Source organism: Hibiscus syriacus, unplaced genomic scaffold (genome assembly GCF_006381635.1).
Source record: "Hibiscus syriacus cultivar Baekdansim isolate YM2019G1 unplaced genomic scaffold, ASM638163v2 tig00111027_pilon, whole genome shotgun sequence".
Classification (NCBI taxonomy): domain Eukaryota; kingdom Viridiplantae; phylum Streptophyta; class Magnoliopsida; order Malvales; family Malvaceae; genus Hibiscus; species Hibiscus syriacus.
The window spans coordinates 1,496,001-1,520,725 of NW_024062960.1; the positions used below are offsets into that span (position 1 = coordinate 1,496,001).

A 24,725-nucleotide genomic window follows, 5' to 3' on the forward strand; every position below is an offset into this window, starting at 1 on the left:
TCGGGAGCTATTATGTCCGGACATCTAATAAGAATAACCACATTATCCTATTAGCAAAACAGCATACTCATACTATACCAGATCAGAAGTTCTCACTATTTGTTGGCATGTATTCCATTTAAAGACTCCATAGACTCTGGTTTATGCCTAGAATCGGCTAAACCATAGCTCTGATACCATTAAATGTAACACCCCCAACCCATACCCGACCCGGATATGAGTCAGATACTACATTGACTTTAAAACACAACTCTTAATAAATAATAGTAAAATATTGAACTTGTATTAAGAAAATACAATAATACATACTGTAATATGAGTTTACAAAAATATTCAGAGCATACACAACTTAACCCTTTAATTACATGCCAACTGCTATTACATAACCAAAATGACCTACTGATAAGTTGCTTCTGATCTGATGGTTGCAGGAGTAATACTGTCAAGCTGCTTCACCTGTCTCGTCTAATTTCCTCGAATCCTACGTGTGAAACACTCACACGCTAAGTCATCGACTTAGTGAGGCAATAATAATAACAAGGCAATGTATTGTAATGAAAATGTCAGGATCATATGAGATGAGATGCAAACATGTAACTAATCAATGTAATATACTTTATCAATATCCATACCTGTAAGCGTATGACTGTAACATTCATTATTCTGTATTAATAAGTTTATTGGCCCATGATAGCATATTGAGAACCTAAGGTATTTGAGTAATGTGAGGTTGTGCACTATGCTGTCACCACAGCTCGTATAAATGCACCGAAGTGCCCGTAGAATTGCACCGAAGTGCCCGTAGAATTGCACCGAAGTGCCCGTAGAATTATGTCCATAAGGACCACGTAGAATTCCTTAAGAATCATATACATATACTATGGATCAAGTATGTCTTTCAAGACTTCACACAGGTTCCAAAGGATACATATGTCCTAAAGAACCGAGTATACCCTCTACCCTTGGCATGCCAACTATACCTATAGTTCTCATCTACATAACATGGGCTTATACATTTCCCGTAGTTCATATCGCGTAGACATAGTATTTCCATACCTTTAACACATAGGCATATCATTTACATACCTTTATCACATAGTGCATATAACTTTTCTGCATATTCATGTCATGTAATACATATAATATGAATTCATGTCATGTAATACATTTAATACAAATTCATGTCATGTATCATAATATGGAATGTAATCATATGTCAAAATATGGAATCTAGACTTATCACAAGTCTAGAACTGAATATACTACTATATTCATACTATGCATATGCACTCACCTATGCTTATGCACTCACCTATACTTCTTTGCCTTTTCCTCGATCGATTCTACTTGTAGATTGTTCCCGAACTCGAGTAGGCTCGGTATCTACATAAACATAATTTTCAAGATGATCATCAGACGTCTATGTCTTGAAATTAAGCTTTAATAGCTTACTAATTTAAAGAATTTATAGTTTAGTCTTGCTTTCTTTTCTTTGTTCTTCTTTTTCTCATGGGGGAATTGGTTCCCCCCCTGGGGGTATCGATTCCCCTCAAGCAATCTGGAATTTCATATACGATGAGGGGGTATCGGTTCCCCCCTTGGGGGTATCGATTCCCCTCTTGCATTCTGGAAATTCATTTCGTTGAAGGGGTATCGGTTCCCCTTGAATGGGTACCGATTCCCCTAACCCAGAAATCCTATTTTGAGCCCGGAAATCATCTAATTTCAGCTCAAACATACTTATTTCAATCCCTTTAACACTCTTAGCTCTCATACACTTACTTAAACTAATTATTAACCATTCAATACCTCTAAAACTAAGAAAACTCCTCATCCATATAGAATTGAAGAATCTTACTCCAATTTTAACTTGTTCTAATTTCAATTCTATTACTTCATACTTCTTAATTAGCTTATTGACAAGTCAAAAATCTGATTCAAACATCAAAAACTCATCCATATCAAAATTTCATCTAAAAACTCATTTTCCAAATCCTTCTCTAAATCACTTATCTTGTTGTTTTAATGTCATATAAGCTTTCCTTTAGCTTATATAACATCCAAGCTTTCATTTCCAATCTTAACAATCAAAGAAACTACTAAGGTTCAGATTCTTACCTTAATTGCAAGCCCCACGTTGAGAGAAGGAAGAGAAGAAAATAAGGAAGAATTAAGAAGAAATGGGAGGTTCTGGAACCTAAAATCACACGTGGGTATCATATATACCCTATAATATTTTATTTTAATTAAAATTCCTTGCAAATGACCATTTGATCCTCACCTTAATTTCATATTTACTAACCTTACTTTTTAAACTATATAATCATTCTACTTTAATCCCCAAATGTTGAAACTTTGCAAATCAATCACTCACCCGACATGGAGGATGTTACAATATGAGTCTATACCAATGTATTTTTTACCCTTGCATCCTAATTTTATCCCAGATTTCCTTAGTTTGTAGAGTATCAGAAGAAAAAAAGAGGATAAGAAGTGGTTCTCATTTTGAGAATTCTTCTAATACTCCAGCTGATATTATAACCAGCCTCAAACTGGCAGAAATTATGCTCCTTAAATACATAATTGTTTAGCCAAGCAACCCATAGCGAACCATCACCTGCAAGGATATTTCTTATAAGGCTAATAATACAAGCTTTGTTCCAAATGGATATATTTTTCAGTCCTAAGCCTCCTTCAGACTTTGTAAGACAAATTTGATCCCAACTTACTCTTTCTCCAACTGTCGATTTGTCTGCTCATTTCCAAAAAAAACCTTGAGCATAGTTGTTCCACTGATTTTAATATAGAAGCTGGGAGGATAAGTTGCCTACACCAGAAATTACTGACACTAAATCAAACAGATCTGATTAGCTCGAGTTTTCCAGCGTAACTTAGATTTCTAGCATACCAGTGGTCTAACCTTTACCTAATTTTGTCAAGCAAGTGGTTCACAGTCCTTCAGAGAGAGTATACCTTACAAGCAGACATCCAATTTTAAATCCAGAAATAATTTTTAGTTCCTCTAAATCCCTAGAGGAGATTCCTGTAGAGAAGAGCTCGCATTTGGTGGAGTTTAAATTAAGACCATAAACTTGATAAAACTGGTGAAGAACACTCAAGACCCCAGCCACTGAGTCAACTTTTCCTTTACAGAAAATTAGTAAATGATCGGCAAATGAGAGATTAGTTAGCCCGATCTTCTTGTATTTTAGGTGAAAGGAAAAGATTCCTTTGGCAGCAGCTAGATTAAGCATTTTAGAAAGGACTTTCATTGCAAGAATGAAAAGATAAGGGGAAAGAGGGTCCCCTTGTCTTAATCCTCTAGCCCCTTTGAAATAACCTATTAAGGTACCATTGAAAGCAATAGAGTTCCTAGCTTGAGTAAAACAGATTTCAATCCAAGCAATAAATATTTGAGGAAGATGGAGTGCTTTAAGGATTGTTGATAAGAATCTCCAATGCAAAGAGTCAAAGGCCTTATGTAGATCAATCTTCATTGAGTATCTTGGAGATATGGATTTCCTACCATAACCTTTTATCATCTCCTGAGCAAGAAGAGAGTTATCAATGATGTTACGACCACAGATAAAAGTGGTCTGGTTCAATGAGATATTCCCAGGCAGGAAATTTGTCATTCTACTAACAATGATTTTAGAAATTATCTTGTAGATGACTAAACAGCAAGAGATTGGCCTGAAGTCTTTGACAGTATAGGGATTAAGGACTTTGGGAACTACGGCGATAATTGTGGAGTTGAACGCTTGATGGATGTAGCCATTGCAAGAAAAAATATTTGACAGCCTTAGTGACATCTTCCCCAACTATAGACCAGCATTTCTTGAAGAAGAAGGGAGAGAATCCATTCAGTACTGGGGCTTTTTCATTGCCTTGGCAAAATAAGGCTTTTTGAATTTCTTCAGCAGTAACCTCCTTTACTAGAGAGGATGAAGCTTCAAGAGGAAAAGAAAAGTTAAGGAGGTCTTGAAAAATGGAATGATCAATATCCTTGACCAAGGGATCAGCAGTACCAAGTAACTTTGAGTAAAAAGAATTCATTTCATTAGCCATGGCATCAAAAGTTTCAAGCATATTTCCTCTTTCATCAACTAGGACTCTTATAGTATCCCTATTGTTTTTAAAGGCTACTATAGAATGAAAAAAATTTGGAGTTTTTGTAACTATTTTTTATCCATTGTACTTTAGCCTTTTCCTTAAGGAACAAAGATTCAGCTTCTTCAAGGGTCTTCAACTGATCTTGGATTTCAAGTTCCTTCACTATGATATCCTCACCTTTGAGAGTGAGAAGTTGCTGATTTTCCAACTCAATTCTCTTTAATTTCACACGATCTGAAAGATTGCTGAAATTTTCTTTGTTGAATCGCTTGAGGCAAACTTTGAGTCTTCTAAGTTTTGAAAATAAAATCATCATGGGATTGCCTTGAACATCTTGGAACCAAGAATTTCTAACAACATTTAGGAAACTGGGACGAGAAGCCCATAAATTAAAAAATTGAAAGGTTTAGGTCTTGTAGTAGGGGACTCTTTTGAAAGCCATGTGATGACCATTTTGTGATCAGAGACACCAGGAGCAAGGAATTCAACAAAGGATTGTTGAAAGAAAGAATCCCAACTAGGATTTATCATAATCCTATCTAGTTTTCTAGCAAGAAAAAGCTCATGTTGCTTGATACTCCAAGTGAACTTAGGCCCAAAGTAAGGGTGATCAAGGAGATCAAACTCTTGGGTAAACTCTTGAAAATCATTCATATCAGGAGAAGTGTAAGGGCCTAACAGCTCATGGTCAGAGCTTTCATAAGAATGCAAGAAAATATTGTAATCTCCTCCTAAGACCCATGAAGATTGATCAACAATAGTACTAACTTCCTTTAACTTGTGCCACATCTGTCTTCGGTTTATTCATTCATTACTACCATAGATTGCTGTAATGAAGACTGGATTACCTAGTGCAGTACCTTTTGCAGTGATACATTGGCCAGAAATTTGAATTATTGATATATTAATTCCCTTTCTACATAGCATCCAAATACTGCCATTAATGACATGATCATAATTAGTACAAACATTCCAATTAGAGAATTTAGAGTTAAGGATTACCTCAGATTTTTCCAATTTAACTCTTGTCTCCAAAAGACAAAAAACATCCACATTATTTTGTAAGGCTCTAAAGATCACTTTATTCTGCTTTAAAGGACTATTAAATCCTCTAATGTTCCAGAAACTGACTAGATCATTCTGCTTTAGGGATTATATTTTCAACATATAAGAAAAATGGTCAAATTCAGGACTAGGTCAATGAATTTTCTGCACTTCCTAAAATGGTCTACCAACTTTGAAATTTTACAATTTAATCCTCAATTTCTTCCAAAATACCTATTAAATCCATCACTTTATAATTTCTAAAATTTAACACCTAAATTGGGGTATTACATTAGATACCAAATAGGGTTTTTTTTCCTAAAAATAAACAATGTTTGTTCTTGTAAAAGAGAAGGTGAAAAGTTTGAAAGGTTATAATATTGTCAATATTTCGTCCCGAAAAATGTTTTTCCTCTTTAATTTTGATTTTGTAAATATTTATTAGTAATTTTAAATTTTTAACTTTATTCTTTTATAAATTATTGATGACTTTACTTTAATTACATTTTTTCGGAAATTAAATTAAAAATAACTTAAAATTATAGAGACAAACAAAAAATTCAGAAGCTTTACAATAAAATTATACATATCAAATCCTAATAAATAATAATATATATTTATAAAAAATAATTTTTTAAGTCCAACAAATTAAAAATAAAATAAAATTATTTAAAATTATTAATGAAAATTTAAAAATTAAAAATGAAAGCAAAAAAAAAATCAAGACAAAAATGATATACCTTCTACACTTCACCGATACATAACTAAAAAATCATCTCAATTAAACACCCAAATATCAATATAATTAAATGCTTTACAGTTAATATTTCACTTAAATGACTTAATTTTCAATTTTTTATTTTAATGTTTATACTTTTATTTAATTTCAAATAAATATATATAATTAAACCAATGTGGTCCACTAAGATTATTATTTTTGACCTAGAATAAAGTGCAATTTAAATCCCAAATTTTACGTAAGCAATAGAGTCAAAAATTATCAATCACATGTTGTATGGATCAGATCACTTTTCATAAATAAGCCCATGATTCTCGTAATAAATCAAATTAATTAAGATTTATTAAACCCTCAAACTCGGATTTTTACCGGACCAGATTAATTGGAACCAGATTTTATGTTATGTTGTTTATTTATTTTAATATTTTAATCGTTTTACCGATAACTAGTTAGTATAATAAGATGAGGTTTTTTAAGCAATGTTCAGGGTTTAAATACTAACATTTACTAATAAAACATATTGGGTTAGGGTCTTTCTTACCTCTACAATATCTGATTTAGATTAGTCGATCAATAAATCGTAGATTTTAAGTATTGATTCGATAATATTTTAAACATTAATTTGATAGTATAATATAAACAAAAAATTAATCCACAAAATATAATTTAAATAATTATAAAATCAAATTTTATTCATATTCTAATCAATAAGTTAACATCTAACCAATATAGTCATAATTTATTTATATCCTAAAACATATTAAAGTCTCGATAGTTATGAGAATATATATCATTTGCACGTAATTTCATGCAAAACAAGACAAAATGATTCTTCTTTCAAAATTGTTTCATTATGAGTAGTGAAAGCAAACACGAGTTGTGGTATTATTATTGGTTTGAAATATGCATTGTCGAAAAGATAATCATAACGATTAAAGAAAACGAAGCAAACCACGTGTCAAGCAAAGGAGTAACCAGCCTTCTGGTGTATCCAGAATATTCGGTCAATATTTGTCCGCTCAATCATTTCAATTAATTTAATAAAATTTATTATTTTTTAAAATTCTTGATGTGGAGTGCAGGATATTTCAATTAATCGGATTAATAAAAAAATCTTGATGTGGATTTAGATAAAATTCTTTTTTTCTCAATTATTATAATTATATATATTTTGTTTCCACCCATGACTTAATGGAGATGGTTCGAAGCGCATGCATATCTTTTTTTAAACTTTCCTTTTTCTTTTTCTTTTTCTCGAGAAAGTGACGGATTATGACTTTTGAGATTAGCACCAATGTTCCCTCTCTCAGTCCAGATTGTTCTTTTACAAGGTGAGTGGCAGATTAGGTTTATTTATCAATATAATTATATCATACTTTTATTATTAATGTTATTTAAATTTTAATAAATACGCACAAATTATGTGATTTTAATGATTAAAATATTATATTTAATTTTTATAATTTCGAGTTTAAAAATCACGTATGTAGAAATTTATTGAGCATTTATTGTTAAATGATTAAGTCTTTACACAAATATTATCTTATATAAATATAAGTTTTGATACCTAATTTGATTTGGGTAAACTAGGAAAACGATCACTAATGTTTGATTAAAATTTTATTTTTCATCACTGATATTTTAAAAGTCACAAATCAATCACTAATCTTATTATTTGTTACAAATTAATCGATGTTAACAACCGTTAACAATTGTGACAGAAAATACATCCGGACTATTATCTACTTATCTAGTGCTTTAACTAATATTATAATAATATATTCAAAATAATAAATATTTAATCAATATTGAATTCATAAATTAATTAATGGGGGGTCAAGGGTTTAATAATATGAAAATATCTCAGCCCTTTTCTTAAGAATATTCTGAGCTCTAAACCTTTTATTCTTCAATTTCTCTTAGAAAGAATCAGTTTTAGAGAAAAATTAATGAGAAAAAGGGGAATTGCGAGGGGGGAAAAAGGAAAAACTTGAGATATGGGTGATTAAGAGAAAAAATTGAGGAAAATTTGGATTTGAGAGAAAGAGATCATTGGAAGAATAGGAGAAAACCGACTGCTTTTGATTAATATCGGAAACTTTATCACCGCAAGGAGACTGCAATGGTTCCTTGAAGACCCTTGAGCACTAAACATCATGCAAACATGGCACACCCAACAAAACTCAAGCTTTGCCACTAAGTTACCAATGTATCTTCCTAAAATACTATTGTGAAATCAAATCAAAACTTTAAAAAATTTACAGTAAATCTGATAACTAAAACATTCCACAACTAAAAATCTCTAGCTTTTCCAGAATTTCAACCAGAGACTTCACTGATCCCTCAAAAAACCCAAACAAATTGAAGAAAACCCACCGACCCAAATTAGATTGGCAAGAGAATCGAGAATCCAAATGAGCAAAATCCCAAAACACACAAGGAATCAAACTCTCTTGAAGAACAAAAATCGGTTTTCTCTTAAGAATTTTCTAAGAGATTTTAAACAAAAGAGAATAGGAATGAAAATGGGTAAATTAGGTTAGGGATTGAGTTTTTATTTAAAGGGGAAGAGATAATCGTTGGAGACATTTAATTCTCCACCGTGGCAATCTAAGAAAGCAGATAACAGTCCAACTATGTTTTCCATCAAGTTTGTTAACGTATGATCAATTTGTAACAATTGATAACATTAATGATTGATTTATGACTTTTGAAATATCAATGGTGAAAACAAAAATTTACTCAAATATTAGCGACCTTTTGTGTAGTTTACCCTTTAGATTTTTACGTCCAACAAAAAAATTTTGTTGTAATATTTAATTTTGTACGAACTACGTTACCTTAAAAATTAAAGGGGTGGTGGTTATTCATAGAGGTCTCAAATTCGAGCTAAGAGACTATAAAAATATTTGAACTTTCATTGTCAAATGATTAAAAATCTACATAGCATATACTACTTATAATCATCTTAGATTAATAAAAAAACAAATATTTAATTTTAATTTTTAAATACACCTTAATATATAATGTTTTTAAAATTACAAGTATTTATATTTAAATTTTGCATTAACTTTTGAATATTTTAACACATAATTCATTTAACTAAATGGTGTTAGAAATTACAAATAGAAACCAATCATAATTAAACACATGTAATTAAAAAATTATATACCTTATTAAACCGAGAAAAAACCTTAGGTACCTAGTTGCAAAAATAAAATTGTATACCTAAATTAACAAAAAAAGTTATAAAAAATTTAGAACTTGTTCATATTTTAAAACTTTTTAAAAAAATTGAGATTATAAAAACTTTAATTTTTTTTATTAAATTAGGTACCCAACCTTTATTTTTTTATTTTTAAAATTACACGTGTTCATATTTAGAATTTTAACACCTTAACTTTTGAATATGTAACACATTATTCATTTAACTAAACAACTTAAAATTACAAGTATAAACGGATCGTAATGGAGCACATGTAATTTAAAAAATGTTACATACGTAATTGCATCAAGGAAAAAACTTAGGTACTTAATTGAACCAAAGAAAAAATGGGTACCTAATTGCACCAAAGAAGTTAGGTACCAAATTGCATCATTAAAAGAAAAGTTTAATACTTAATTGCACCCTAAAAAGTTAGATATCACATTACACATAAATGCCAAAGTTAGGTACCAGAAGTGATATTTACCCTTAAATTTTAACATAATTGTATACTTTAAAGTTATATCCAGCCCTGTCTCTAATATGCCACATAGAACTGCTACCTTTCAAATAATTAGTGTGTTCATTAAGTTTTTCAAACCCAGAAACTGTTTACATACAACGCATTGTCAGCCAAGATAGCGAGAAATACTTGAGATACAAAGCATCCAACACAGAACATTAATCATAAAACAAAATTCGGTTTTTTCGATCCTTACATTACACAATGTCGTCCCGGACACTTTCTCATGCCCGCTTCGGTGGTACATACTGAACATGCACTTCTTCACACATATTCTGTATGAAGGAACACAAAGATTAAAACTGGAAATGCAAAAGTAATATCATGCTGCCATTGTATCATCTTTTTAACAAAGAAACGAAATGGTATACTCGATTCTTGTAGATTTAAAACTTCTGGATTTGACATTAGAAAATTTTCTTCGATACAATGTATACACTGTTGTGTTTACATAATGCGAGTTGAAATACGACCCCCCACGGGCATGGATGCTACAAAGATGTCATGAAAACAGTTGAAAAGGGAAATCAAATATTATCATGGAAGGCCTAGATCTTTGAAAAGATCCACATTGTGTTTCATACATGATCATCCAATTTTAGTTTTGTGAGTTAATCGGCATAATATTACTGAGGAAATAAAAGGGATAAGCGAATTTCACTCGGGATGAGGCACTGTACCTGCAAGTCTTCTGGAAGTGCCTCTGAAACCGCAAGAGTGTAACAACCGGGGACAAATCTCCCTGAGAAGGATTTACAGAAATGGTAAAGAAACTGGAATATCTAAGGATCATATATAATCCAGTAACGTAAACATATAGTTTGAGCAGGCATCAGAAACCAAAAAGGATATAAAAAACAATATAAAAATAATTGAATAATATACTATTTTACGGTGAAAAACTATCATCAAGATGTCCAAAGTCCGGTTCTTCATAAAGTTCAGAAGCCATGTTGCTCTGACTCTTCATTTTTGTTAGAAACATCTAGTCCAACAGCATGCTCGACAAATTTTCAGACAAGAATACAGAGGTATGTCACGGAACCTCCGAATGCATGGAAAAACTTGGAAAATTAACCATGCTCGTGTTGGACATATCACATATGCTCATATTTGAAACTAACACCAAAATTCGAGTAACATAGAAGCATTCATCTGGCATGCATTATTTCATCAATCAGCCTAGAGAATAAATCTTAAAATCCAGGATCAACTAACCTCACACAATAAAGCAAATCATACATTTCCAAATCATACAAACCTCCATTCTCCATGCAAATAAGGCTCTTAAACTTTGAGAAACTTGCCAATTCGTAGCCAACGAGCAGCCCAACTTCTAGACGGATCCTTCACAGAGATTATCCTAAAAAAATTCAGTAATCAAAATTTAAAACAACGCACAAAGGGATAAGAGAACACAAATTTAAAATAATGGGTTTAGGGAGAAAAGTACCCATTGAAATTAGGAGTGGTGCAATCGACAACGCGCTCATTACCCTCGTCCATCTTAAAGAACGGGCAATTCTGACATCCTGATTCTCTAAACTGTTACTATTTAAATACCCAAAAAAAGAAGTAATTAGTAAAACGCCTCAAACATGAAATGCTTTAAAGCGAGAAGAAACACTAAATTGGGAACGGAATAAGTTACCTGATCGTAGGTTTTGACGAGGCGGCAACGAAGACAAGCCCTGAGCTCGTGGACGAAACTCGTCGGAATCTGTGCCGGCGCGCTTCCCATTGTTATCCCCCCAACACCCAAACTTTCCTTGCGATTTCTGGGTTTTAGTATTTGGGATTCAAACGAGGTAACAATTAAACGAGGAATTAGGAACATGAAACCATAAGGAAATTACACATTTGTCCTAACAAACGGGAGAATATATATTAAATATTATATTTTATAGTTTGCAATCGCATATCAACAAATTCTCTGTAGCACAAGGGTTAAGTTTCTCCACTTGGAATTGAGAAATTCCGGGTTCGAACCCCGGTAGCGGAATTCTTTAGTTTTTGGCGCGCTTCTTTTTAATTACTTTTTAACAAAGCGTAAATATAACTTTTGGTCCCTAACTTTGGTATTTATGTACAATGTCAATGCAAGAGATCCTCAGGAAGTGAAGACGATTTGTAAATTACACATTTATCCCAACAAACGGGAGAATAGTAGTCACATGTAATAAAGTTAACTCTTTAATACCAACAAATCTGCTGTAGCGCAATGTTTAAATTTTTTTGTTTAAAACGGGAAATTCCGGGTTCGAACCGCGGCACGGGAATTACTAAATTTTAACTTGCGCAGCTTATTTTAATATTTTTTAAGAAATGGTAAATACAACTTTTGGTCCGTAACTTTGGCATTTATGTACTATGTGTTTCATTAATGCGTTAATTTTTTAATTACATGTGTTTAATTTTGATTGGTTCATACTTATAATTTTAACACAATTTAGTTAAAATATAATATGTGTTACTGATTTTAAGAATTAGACATTAAAATTATAAGTATAAACATATATAATTTAAAAAATGTTAAGTGTCCAATTGCACTAACAATAAAAGTTAGGCATCTAATTGCATCCGATAAAAAAATAAGCAACTGATTACTCCTTTAAAAAAGTTAAATATTTAATTGTAAAAAAAAGTAAAAGTTATAGGTCAGATATTCAAGCTGTTGAATAGTACAGATACACAGATAAAATATGTACTGTAATATTCAACTGCATATCGAGTAATCAATCTGCTTATAAACAAAAGATTTATATATTTAAGGTTGTGCAATAACAGTTTGCAGAGTTGTGGTATCACGATTATACAATAACGATTTCAGATGACACCTTTACTGCTTCATAACGACCGATATTATGCAAGATTTTAGGCCTTTTGTTTGAGAATGGGTGAAAAATGCTTTTAAAAGTTAATGGGTTAAACTTAGAATTTAATAATTTTTTGAACGTGGTGCGTCAATAATCTAACGTATGTTAACGTTCGAGTGATAAAAATGTTATAACCTGAAAATATAAGTGACCAAAACCAATTTTTTTCAAAATCAATGACCAAAATCGAACAAATCAAAAATAAAATAGACCATCCATGTAATTTATCCAATAAAAAAGTAAAAACTTTTTTTTTAAAAGTACGTGGTGATTACAATACAGTATTTGTTTAAAATATTTCTTAACCATTGCACGAACTAATTTATCTCAGTGGTTATTATTCCTAAATGTCATGAGTTCGAGCACAAACGATTATAAGAGTGATTAGACGTTCGTTATCAAATAGTTGAACGTATATAGAACAAATATTACTTTGTAATATCCTTAGTTTAATAAAAATAAATAAAACCCACAACATATGAGTATAAATCATCCACATAGAGGAATTACAAACATGAAACGAAAAAGAGATTACACATTTGTCCCAATAAACGAAAGAATATAGCTTATATATCAGTGTTTGCAATATGTTAACAAATCCACTGTAGCACAACGGTTAAACTTCTTTGGTTAAAATTCCGGGTTCGAACCCCGGCAGTGGAATTTCTTTTATTTTGCGAGTTTCTTTAACAAAAGGGTAAATATAACTTTTGGTCCCTAACTTTGGCATTTATGTACAGTGTGGTACTAAACTTTTTTCTTGGTGGAATTAGATATCAAACTTTTTTAATGATGCAATTAGGTACTTGAGTTTTTATTTGGTGCAATTAGTATCTTATTTTTTAAATTACATATGTTCAATTTTGATTGGTTCATATTTATAATTTTAACACAATTTGGTCTGTTTGGTTGGGGAAAATATTTTACGGAAAATGTTTTCCCCATTTTTCCGTGTTTGGTTCCTGTAAAATAAAAGGGTCAACGTATTTTGTTTTCCGGTCAATGAAAAACTTAAAGGAAAACACGGTAAAATGACTTACCGTTGGGAAAGGGTAAGTTGTTTTCCATCGTTTTGCAATTAGTGAAAGTATAATATGTGCTACTGATTTAAGAAGAAAGCATTGAAATTCTAAATATAAATACATGTAAATTTATTAATTATTAGGTGTCTAATTGCTCTAAAAATAAAAGGTGGGTATTGAATTGCATTCAATAAAACATTAAGTACCTAATTGCCAAAATCCAAAAGTTATATTTACCCAAAAAAAGATTCACCCACCCAAAAAAAAAAGCAAGTCAAGTCAATGCAAGAGATCGTTAGGAAGCGAAAATGACTTATAGATTTACATTGATTGGGTAATAAAGTACAGGAAGAACTCACAAGGCGGAGATGGGCCAAGCTCAAAGTGATGTATCGGCGGCTGATTCCATTAACGATCAAGCTCGAATGCACTCTCCCTCTTCCATGGATTCTATTCTGGCAGGTTTCTTCGTTTATGCCTTTACGATGATAGTGTTAGTTTCCGTTAATTCATTTGCTAGGGTGTCATCTGTTTGTGAAAATGCCCGAAAGAAGATCTTAGCTTTACTTTGAATTCTGCTTATTTTTCCGTACCGGTTTAGATAATGAAAGATTTTTTTTTCACTTCTTTTTCGCTGGAGCTGTTGGTGATTCCATTATCTTTTGCTTTTTACAGAAGCAGCTGCATATGGCAACGATGAGAATCAGGTTGGTCCACTTTTTAATTCCATTAATTGCTCCCTCTTTGTTCTTGGGTCGTCTAACGAGTTGTAAAATGAATTGGGTTTTCTTTCTTTCTTCTTTTGTGCCAGTCTCTTGAAGCGCAGGCGCAGAAAGCATTAGACTGCCCTTGTGTTGCTGAGCTGCGGGATGGCGCTTGCGGGGCTCAGTTCACCGAGGCTTTCCTTTGTTTTCTCAAAAGCACAGCTGAGGAAAAGGTAATCACTGTTAATCTAGACGCTCCTAGTAGGTGGTTTCGGCTTAGGTTCGAACTGGTTATGTCATTTCAACAGTTACAAAACAAAAGATTTAGCGCCAGTTTTCATCTATATTGTGATTTAAGTTGAAGCTCTAAAGTCTAATTATTGTAAATATCTTGTTTAGAAAGCAAAGATTTAGGTTTTGCTTGGTATGAAGGATGGAAACGAGGAAGCATGGAAAATTTGTTAATCGGATTGTTAGGATTCATAACCACTTTCTTACTTTGGATCTCAATCATTTGATTAATAGATTTTCCATCATTCCTTGTTTTCATCTTTCATGCCAAACAAAGCCTAGCCTTGATTTGTTGTTCCATTTCATTTAATTTTGTGTCAAGTATAGGTACTTAAAGTATATCTTTTTTTTATCCAAGTACTGAAGTATTTTTTTTGTCAAAATAGGTACTTAAAGTATTTTTTGTCAAAGTAGGTACATAAAGTATATCATCTTTTTCATGTAGGTAACATGTGGTATTGATTAAAAAATGCTTTAGTTTCATAGATGAAAAAGGTGAATTCTTTAGTTACCTACTTTGATAAAAAAATACTTTAGGTGGAATACTTTAAATACTTATTTTTGAATTAAATCTTCCATATATTGCAAGGCACATTGGTTATATGATACTCTGAGGTCGGGTGCGAGTGTAGGATATGTGAAAGTGTCCCTAGTGGGGACACTTATTTTTGGATATGTGTCAAATACGGGTATCTGGCATATCTATTGTGAGAACGAAGAATAAGAACAATATAACATTGGTCAATTTTTATGTAGTTTCCTGCTAATCTAAACGGCTTGGTATAGGGCTTCCCTAACTGCTTGACCATTTGAAACATTAATTTCTACACTTTTATTCATGTTGTCATTGATAGCACATATCTCTACTTTTTTCGTACATTTGATCATTGTTTATCTCGACCGGCAACATATAATTCTTAATTTTTCCCCTATCCAGCCTCTTTCATTGTCGAAATTCTATATAAGCACAACCATATTGAAACTTTCCTCTTTAACAGGGTTCGGACTGCGTTCATCCGTTTGTTGCCTTGCAAACCTGTATCAAAGGTAACCCCGAAGCATTTCCTAAAACAGTCATGGAAGATAAAGAAGTCGAGAAAGAAGAGGAACCTGTCCAAGAATATAAAATTTATCCTCCTTTATGGTTCAGGAAATCTCAGAGCCCACAACCAAAACTCTAGGACAACATTTCATTGTTTTTTTTCTTGTTTTGTCATACATTCTCATTGCATATGCTATTTTGATTGAAAAATTTAGTATTTTAGCTCTTTTCCTGTTAAAAGATTGGTGTCATCTGGTAATAGAGAGTTAAAGATGACAAAATCTGGGTGATTCCTTATATCATTTGAACATGGTTTTATTCGAATAAAAAAACAAACTTTTGTTGCACAAATACTATTTTTTGAATCAGAGTACACAAAAATAGCAAAATGATAGATTTGTGTGCTTAAATGGAATGGTTTTTCTGGTTTGGATTGTGAGCTAATATATTGGGGATCGAGCCGGGGATAAGCCAATATTATCTTGTATCAATCACAGGTTAAGTGACCAAAAATAAAAAAAAAGTAACGTTTGTGATCAAATCTGTAGAAAAAATAGTTTGGTGACCAAAGTATAAAATGGTAATAGTTGGGTGGCTAATGGTTTAGTTTACCCTTAACTCTTTTGGAATGGTTAAACTATGAATTTGATCACTTTTCTTTTGCTTCTTGTTCATTATTTGCTTTAATGATTAAAGACTTGTCTACAAGTTGGAATATACGTCCGATCCGACTGTTTCGACTTGTACAGATCGGGTTTTGGAGAAGGAATTTTAAGTTCGAATTGGTTTAGATGAGTTTCAATTCAAATTAATTAATGAAAATATTTTATTTAAAATTAATAACAAAATTATATTGATATTGCTATAAAGATATTTTTAATATTATTATTTCACTCTAGTAGTAAACTTCTTGAAGTTGCTTGCGGGAAAAGAAAACAAATCCTATTCCTTTTGGGATATGGATGATGGTGTTTCTAAGCATAAATCAATCAACTTCTTCATTTCAATTTCCCTCCACCCTCCTTGAATTCTCCAAACCCTTTGAAGCAATCTTAATACTTCCTCGGCTCGTTCGATACCGGAAACAATATCGACTTTTAGACCAATAAAAAGTATGATAACTAGTAATCATTTCGGAGATGAATTCGGGTCACCTTTGTTGCAATGCTCAACGTTGGTGGAAAAAAAAGGCGACAACAACAATAACCCAACTTGAAATTTTTGGTCAATTGGGTCATCCTGAAATTACGGATACAAAACAAATAACTTCAAGAGTATTTTCCTTAACTACATGAAGTTTAAAGGTGGAGAACACCGAGTATTGACATATTGTTTCTCTTTGAAACTTTTGTTATTAGTAATCTGAAGTAGTAAATTTTTGTTGGACAATGCCACTTCTACTAGATGAATAGAAGGTTTTGATGGAACTAAAGAGTATTTTCTTTAGCTGCACGACGTTTAAAGGTGCAAAATTGACATCGACATGGATAAATTTTTTCTTTTACTACTGAGACCACTTAATGCGTTTAATAAAAATAAATAAATATGTGTATAATCATAATATTATTATTATTTATGGATTGATGGTAATGTAAAATTTCAATGAGTGATTTTTTTTAATTTAAATGCGCACACACATGTGTGTGTAAAAGATTTAAAATTTGATACTTGACTTTTTTACCCAATTAGGTGTATGAGTTTGGTTTTAAGGTTTAATTTAATATCTATTTTTTTAATCTAATTAGGCATCTTTTTGTTTGTTTAAAATAGTACTTAGAATTGATTTTTTTTAGTCCAGATTGATACTTACTATAAATGACTTGAACCATGAAACTGAGTTCAAGTACCAAGTTGAATGAAAAAAATATAGTTCAAGTATCTAACTGGAACTGGACAAAAAACTTAGGTATCAAATTGAACTTTAAGGCCAAGTTCACGCACCTAAATGAACAAAAAACAAACTTAACGGCAGAATTGAATCTTGAGCTACGTGTACGTACCAAAATGTAGATTTACCCTAAATGAAAATGAAGTACTATATTTTTTGAAGGCGAAAATGCAAAATAGTAAAGTTAAATTAACTAACCAACTGCCACGAGCGGAAGGGATAGTGAAGATGCTCTGAAAAAGAAGAGCGAAATTTCTTCTTCATCTATCAATGTTTTGAATTTCATTGTTTTTTTTTAAAGAAAATCCGTTAAAATCACTTGAAATACCCACTTTGAGTTTCCAAATTGACGTCGAAATCAAAGAGGAAACGGAAAAATGGAGGGAGTTTGGGAAAATTTCATGCGGAACAATCAAGATACCTTCAAATCCCTTTTTCTGCGCAAGAAATTATCATCCATTGACGAAGATTCCCCAGCAGGCACCCCTACGCCCATCCCTCCCTCTCTTCTCTCGCAAATTCCGTTGATTTTTCGCTGTTGCAAGTACTCTCCCTATACACATATATGCATGTACATGTCACTGCACATTGTTCGTTTCTGTTGAAATCCTATCTTGGAATCGGTACTCGGATCAAAATATCAATTTGGGTTTCTTAGTCGATTAAATACTGATTAAAATGTTATAGCTGCAAATGTAAAATCTATGCATTTTGTTCTTCAATGATAATTACTACATTTCTGTTCTTTTAATTATCTGAATATACTTTTTGTTTGCTCGCTGTTGTAGGATTCTTAAAATTCCCAGTGAAGAATTGCAACACCGTTTCGACATAGAGCTTCCAGAAAGTGTTAAACAGCTCTTCACATATGCTAGGAACTTTTTAGAGTTTTGCTCATACCAAGCATTGCATAAAGTGAGTAGGAATCCGGATTATTTGAGTGACGCGGATTTCCGTCGGTTAACCTATGATATGATGCTTGCATGGGAGGCACCCTGTGCTGAGTGTGAACGTGGAACCAAAGTAAGAGATGCATTGGAGTTGTTTGCTACACATGTTCTTCATATGTTGATTAAAAACTGTGTAAGAGGTTTTTTTTGGGGATCGAGGGCTGGGATTGACAATGTTCTCTGAAATTCTTTTGTCATGTAGGAAACTTTACCCAACAACGACGAAGTTGAGGATGACGAAGATGGGTCACTGTTTTATTCAAGTCCCATGAGTATGGCAGTTCAGGTTTGTTCTTCTATTTTTTTTTTCTATTTTCATAAATTTCATTTGCATAAGGAGGTTTTACTATTGTAGGCCTCTACTGGCTGCTCTATGATATTGACATTCTTCCTTGGCTTGATAATTCTTGAGCCTTTAGTTACCTGCGACTTTCTTTAAGTGACCATCTATACTTAGTGAGCCAGAGTTTGAAAGTAAAGGGCCAAATAATGCTACTTCATAAATTGCATTTGAAGCCATAGTTTTATTTTTGTATTGTCCATTTTTTCTCTTTTTTCTGTTTTATGTACTTATTATATTAAATGTTACTATGATTCCTTTGATATGCTAAAGAATTGAAGGGAAAAAAAGTAAAAAGAAGATAAGTTAAAAGTAAGAATTTATAAAGAAACCGAAAAGCAGGAGATCAAAACTGAAGGCAAGCATTTAAGCATAAGAGGAGGGACAAAATACCTATAAAAGATGAAGGTAATTAAGAGGAAGAACACACTAATTAAATTCAGTAGAAATTTCAAAACGAATAGGACATAGAATTTGGGATATTTAAAAGGTACAGATTTCATAAGATTAAAGGAAGGCTTATTAAATTTGTTGGCTTATGTAATGAGTTTGGTGGGAGCCTAGGCCATGGGAGAGGGAGATTGTATTCGAAGTTCATTCTTTACTTTTTTATCAAGTTGATGACAAAAAAAATGTTGGACGAGAGGCTTTTGAACGAATAGCTCCTGCCTGTTCTGTTGTTGCAGATATAATAACGGTTCACAATCTTTTTTATGCATTGACAAGCTCTGCAGGCCCCCGACTTCACTTTATTATATACGACAAATACCTCCGAAGCCTAGACAAGTATGGATTCATTATTGTTTTCTATCATTTTTATGAACTCTAATGGCTTATGTGGTTTAACAGATGTGCTAAGTCACTTGAATTAAACAAAAGGGGGGATTTTTGGGTTAAGACTTGCAGATACTTGTCTTTTAATACTTTTCTTACCTTTACATCTTTCACTATTTGTTTTAAATATTTTAAACTTCTAAGTAAATGGATCATGAAAGCTAAGGTGATCAGTAGTGCAAACTTTCATGAATCGAGGTGTAAAAAACATTTAATTAATTAATCTCAGTTGTTATCAATTCTAACTAAGAATTTTTGGGTTTAACTTCTTGACATCTGTGATCAGATTGGATAAAATAGTGAACATATCTATATGTATTTTCTTAATGTTTTGATTTTTTGGGCTACTTTGATATCTGAGTTTAAACTGTTGAAATAGTTATTTATCATGGATCTTTACCCATCCTTAGGGTTATCAAGACCGCGAAAAACACATTGGGACCCTCACTTACCAATCTTCCACTCTCTGATGTGGAGATAATTATAGATATTGAAGGTGGTGTTCCAACTCAACCCGTTCTGCAACATATTGGAATCTCGGTATGGCCAGGTATGTCAATGTTCTGAAAATTGTTAAGACTTCACTAATTTCCCTTTACAAGGTTGTGCTTGTATGAGATCAAAGTAGGCAATATTATATATGTATTCATAGAAAAAAATTATCTTCATATGAATGGATCAAATGGTACTGATTTTTATCAATTGATGTCTTTCATGTCTAATATATGTAGTACTGATATTTGTGTCGATGAAAAATTGTTAATGTTAAACTTTTAAACTTTTACATGTCTCCTTTAGATGAAATCCATGTGTGGTAAAGAACTTATCCATTGAAATTGTTCAATCAAAAGAAATAATTTTTAGACCAAGAAATCTTGCCAGGTTCACTGATGCCATTGGTTCACACTTCAATAGAGAGGCTCTAAGATATTTTAACTGCATTATCTTTTGGTTGTTTATGTGTTGAGTTTCTACTAATGCAGGACGGCTCACTCTAACCAGCTTTTCTCTGTACTTCGAGGCTTTGGGTGTTGGTGTATACGAAAAAGCCGTGAGATATGATCTGGCAACGGACCTGGAGCAGGTCATAAAACCTGAATTAACGGGGCCACTAGGTGCTCGTATCTTTGATAAAGCTGTTATGTACAAATCAACAACCGTGTAAGTTTTCTGTCAGCATAATAACATGGAATTATATAGTTTAATGTCTTCTTTAAATTAAAGTATATTTTCTGATATTTCTTTGGACCATGTAAATCTATTTGCAGAACAGAGCCCGTTCATTTTGAGTTTCCTGAATTTAAAGGCAATTTTCGTCGGAACTTTTGGTTGGATATATCTCTGGAGATCCTGCATGCACACAGGTTTGCTAGAAAACACAACTTGAAAGAGACTCAGAAGTCAGAAGTAGTAGCAAGGGCTATATTAGGTATATTTCGCTATCATGCACTGAGAGAAGCTTTTCAGTTCTTCTCATCTCGGTATAAAAACTTGCTTAGTTTTAATCTAGCTGAGAGCCTTCCTGGAGGTGATACGATTTTGGAAACCCTTGCTAGTCGTTTGGCACTTTTAAATGTTGATAATTCTCCACGCACTGTGAAACACCCACCAATTTCATCTCCTTTTTCACATCTGGCGCTTAGTCAACTTGGATTCATCCCACAGAAGAATGCAATTTTGGAAGGAGAAGCATTAATGGTTGGAGATTTCTGTATTGGAGAAACACATCCCTTAGAGTTAGCAGTGAAGAAATCAATATCTGACACAGGTAGGGCTGAAGCTGCACAGGCAACTGTGAACCAAGTGAAGGTAGAAGGAATTGAAACAAATTTATCTGTAATGAAGGTTGGTTATTGCACAATCTTCCATCTATTAGATTTGGTTTCAGGCCATAAAAACTGTCATAAGATTGGAAATTTTGATCAAGTTATTAATTCATTTGTCAGGTAGAAGTTGTCATCAGAAATATTTAATTCATTTTGATGTCTATGTCAATTTAGGGGAAGTTTCATTTTGTCATGCTCCTAGAAAACAGCTCGAGTGCTCATTTGAATACTAGACATTTGCTGTACTACGGCAACTGATCCTCAGAATCATTTTGAACATTTGAGTAGGTTGCTGAAAGTTCTCTCTTTATTTATTTATTTCTAATTTGTAGGAACTGCTGTTTCCTTTTATTCAATTAGCTACTTGTCTTGTGCTTCTCTCTTCATGGAAAGAACCTTTTAAGTCGACTGTCTTTCTGATGTTGATCAGTTTGACAATTATACGGTAAAAGTTGTCTTTGACTGGTCTTTTATATACTTTTCTTCAAAATCTCCTTCAGTGTGTCCTGAAAGTTGAAACATGTAAAGTGAAATCATATATGATATATGTATTGTGAACTGATCTTGGTAATATTTATATCAGTGGATCTCTTAGCTGATCATTTCCTGAATTTTCTGCATGCAACAACATTTAATGTTCTTGCCATGCATGTTGTAAAAATGCACCATAAAGGTTCATTTGTGTATATTCAGTTTGGTATTGGTGTTTTTATTCTATATTCCACTTTTTATTATTGCATAGAGCAAACCAAATGATAATAATGAATCCATTAATTCTGATGTGCAGGGGGTGGATTGCATATATATTGGGATTTGTTTTTGTATGATTTGCAGTTGTCATGCTATGGAACCGGTGTCTTAACAGAGGGAATGCCTTAGGAGCCTTCACAATAATAGCTCCATCAAATCAAAATGCAGTCGAGCAGCTGTTGACATTACAAGAAGTTATCTCCCAAAATGAAGCACTAATCCAAACCGCGAACGTTTTTCTCCTCAAAATTAGAGCTATTTTCTTTGCTGTCTTACCACAGGTGCATATCTCAGCTATACTTGAATCGGATAAAAGAAAAATGAAATATGCTAAATATAAAGCGTCAAACATGATGCTCCCCACCCCATTGAACTGGAAAAGAGTGAACAGAAAGCAAGTTTCTTGTTTTACTAGCATCATCTGCTGCTGGTAATTGATTCATTCATTGGCTTTGTTTTTTACTATGGGGTGAATGTTAATACCTTTGTGTGTATGAACCGAGCATATACTTATATTGAAGTCAAGTTAAATCATCCAGGTCTTCTTTCTTGAGTTGCATTCTGCATGGAAATTGTGGAATGCCACTATGTAGTTTACGTACCAGAAACAAACTGAATGAAGTTTCTTTTAGTTAAGTTTTAATTGTGGAATTTGGCTAGCTTCTAACTATACTTTCTCTGCATTATCAGTCTGCCAGGCCACTGACAGGGTTGCTATCTCATTGGTTTTCTTAGCTGCAGTGTTAGCTTTTGTGCCTTCCAGATTCTTGATATTGTTTGTATTCCTAGAAGCTTTTACAAGGGAACTACCGTATAGGAGAGAGAGCACTAACCGATGGCTATGGAGGCTTAGAGAATGGTGGTTTAGGATACCGGCGGCACCGGTTCAGCTCATTCGAGCCGATGATAAGAAAAAGAAACTGTAAAATTGCTGTGAAACAACACTCAGGTTGCAATATTTTTCAGGGGTCTCTCCCTATATGTGTCTCATTTCTGTTTAATGGTTCTCCATCAATAGCCCACATAATGCATAAAGCATCGCGCAGTGGATCTCAGCCGCAAATTGACCCCTACCCTATTACCCCCTCTTTACTTGTCTAACATTGAACCTATGACAAAACAGGCATATGGTAGAAATCTGGCTCAAGCATGGTTTTGGCAAATCTTCAATGGAGTTGCAAGTGTTAACATCCATATACATATACATATACATATTAAAAAAGAAAGTTCCCTAACTTGAAAAGAACATGCTTTTAGTTTTGTTATAAGCAAGGCCCTTTGAATCTTTGATGAAGGTCTAATATGAGAAGTGAGTAATGAGTTTTCTTTAAATACAATTTACGTACAATATTTATATAATTTATATCTTATTTCATTCCTAGATCGAACGGTAATTGAATTATTAAATATATTCGTTTTTACGCCCTTTTATATAACATATCAACAATAATGTCAACCTAACTAAACTCAATTTGTGAACAATGAGATCTTTTCACCCTTGAACAAACTAAAGAAATATCAGTGTCGGAACGATCCTCGAGCTTTTTGGGCTATGACGGGGAGAGATTCAACTTAATTTTGGGTAAGGGTTGCAGTTTCTAGGACTCAAAACTCCATATCTGCTAGATGTCGCTCAAGGATAATTACTTGAATCAACCGAGTTAAGCTCCAAGTTATGTCTTCTCTTTGCTTTATTCTATGGTGATTGATGCATTTTTCGTTTCTTTGCTCTTCTTATAGATGAGGTTAATTGAACGGAACTCTGAAATTCCTCATGAAGGCCCGTTCTGTGATCTCATGTGGAGTGATCCTGAAGATATTGAAACATGGGCAGTCAGTCCACGCGGTGCAGGATGGTTATTCGGGGCCAGGGTCACATCGGAGGTAACCGGTCTCATCTCGGTCTATACTCATGCTGAAATAATAATTTTAACCCTTTTAATCTGTTGCAGTTCAACCACATAAACAATCTCGATCTTGTTTGTCGAGCTCACCAACTCGTGCAAGAAGGTCTTAAGTACATGTTTGAAGATAAAGGCCTAGTAACCGTGAGACACTTAACTTTCCGCTTACATCTTTTTATATTAATGTTATTAAGAAGATAATGGAATTTCTTGATTATTGAAATTTGCAGGTGTGGTCTGCACCAAATTATTGTTACCGTTGTGGGAACGTCGCTTCTATATTGAGTTTCAACGAGAATATGGTGAGAATCTATCTCTCTTTCTAGTTTTTTTCTTTTCGCCTTACTTCTATATATTGGATTAGTTTAACCGGAAACTGGAGGGCTGTTTGGTCCATCATACTAACCAATCGAGACGTTGAACCAGCATAGAACAGGTTTGACTGGTATAAGTACATGGGTTTCATGATGCTTACCATTTTTCGCGTCTATTCCAGGAGAGAAAAGTAGAGTTCTTCACTGAAACAGAAGAGAATAATCAGATGAGAGGGCCAAGGACAGGAGTCCCGTATTTCTTGTAATGAAAGGGAGATACATACTGCAGTAGTGGTAATATTATTCAAGAATTTGATTTCTAAAAGAAAGTATCAGAGGAGGAAAGCGTCGAATACATGA

At 33.0% G+C, this 24,725-nt stretch overlaps 3 protein-coding genes and 1 pseudogene across 3 annotated transcripts; 3 read left to right on the forward strand and 1 right to left on the reverse strand.

Annotated features, from left to right (window-relative positions):
* Positions 1-9,658: 9,658 nt before the first annotated feature.
* On the reverse strand, positions 9,659-11,406 carry LOC120150928 (transcription elongation factor SPT4 homolog 2-like). Its single transcript, XM_039163518.1, has 5 exons — positions 11,276-11,406; positions 11,078-11,169; positions 10,932-10,987; positions 10,305-10,366; positions 9,659-9,899 (listed from the first exon to the last, which is right to left on the reverse strand). The coding sequence occupies exons 1-5, from the start codon at positions 11,363-11,365 to the stop codon at positions 9,849-9,851; spliced, it is 351 nt and encodes a 116-aa protein (XP_039019449.1). The 5' UTR covers positions 11,366-11,406; the 3' UTR covers positions 9,659-9,848.
* A 2,450-nt stretch (positions 11,407-13,856) lies between these two features.
* On the forward strand, positions 13,857-16,005 carry LOC120150781 (mitochondrial intermembrane space import and assembly protein 40 homolog). The gene is made up of 5 exons (XM_039163405.1): positions 13,857-13,984; positions 14,198-14,229; positions 14,334-14,459; positions 15,516-15,761; positions 15,873-16,005. Exons 1-4 carry the CDS (start codon positions 13,891-13,893, stop codon positions 15,696-15,698), a joined length of 435 nt encoding a protein of 144 aa, XP_039019336.1. The 5' UTR covers positions 13,857-13,890; the 3' UTR covers positions 15,699-15,761; positions 15,873-16,005.
* Positions 16,006-18,218: 2,213 nt separating this feature from the next.
* On the forward strand, positions 18,219-23,219 carry LOC120150907 (annotated as a pseudogene).
* A 39-nt stretch (positions 23,220-23,258) lies between these two features.
* Positions 23,259-24,712, forward strand: LOC120150908 (phytochrome-associated serine/threonine-protein phosphatase-like). The gene is made up of 5 exons (XM_039163506.1): positions 23,259-23,330; positions 23,888-24,031; positions 24,100-24,195; positions 24,282-24,353; positions 24,548-24,712. The coding sequence occupies exons 1-5, from the start codon at positions 23,259-23,261 to the stop codon at positions 24,629-24,631; spliced, it is 468 nt and encodes a 155-aa protein (XP_039019437.1). The 3' UTR covers positions 24,632-24,712.
* The last annotated feature ends 13 nt before the right edge of the window (positions 24,713-24,725 follow it).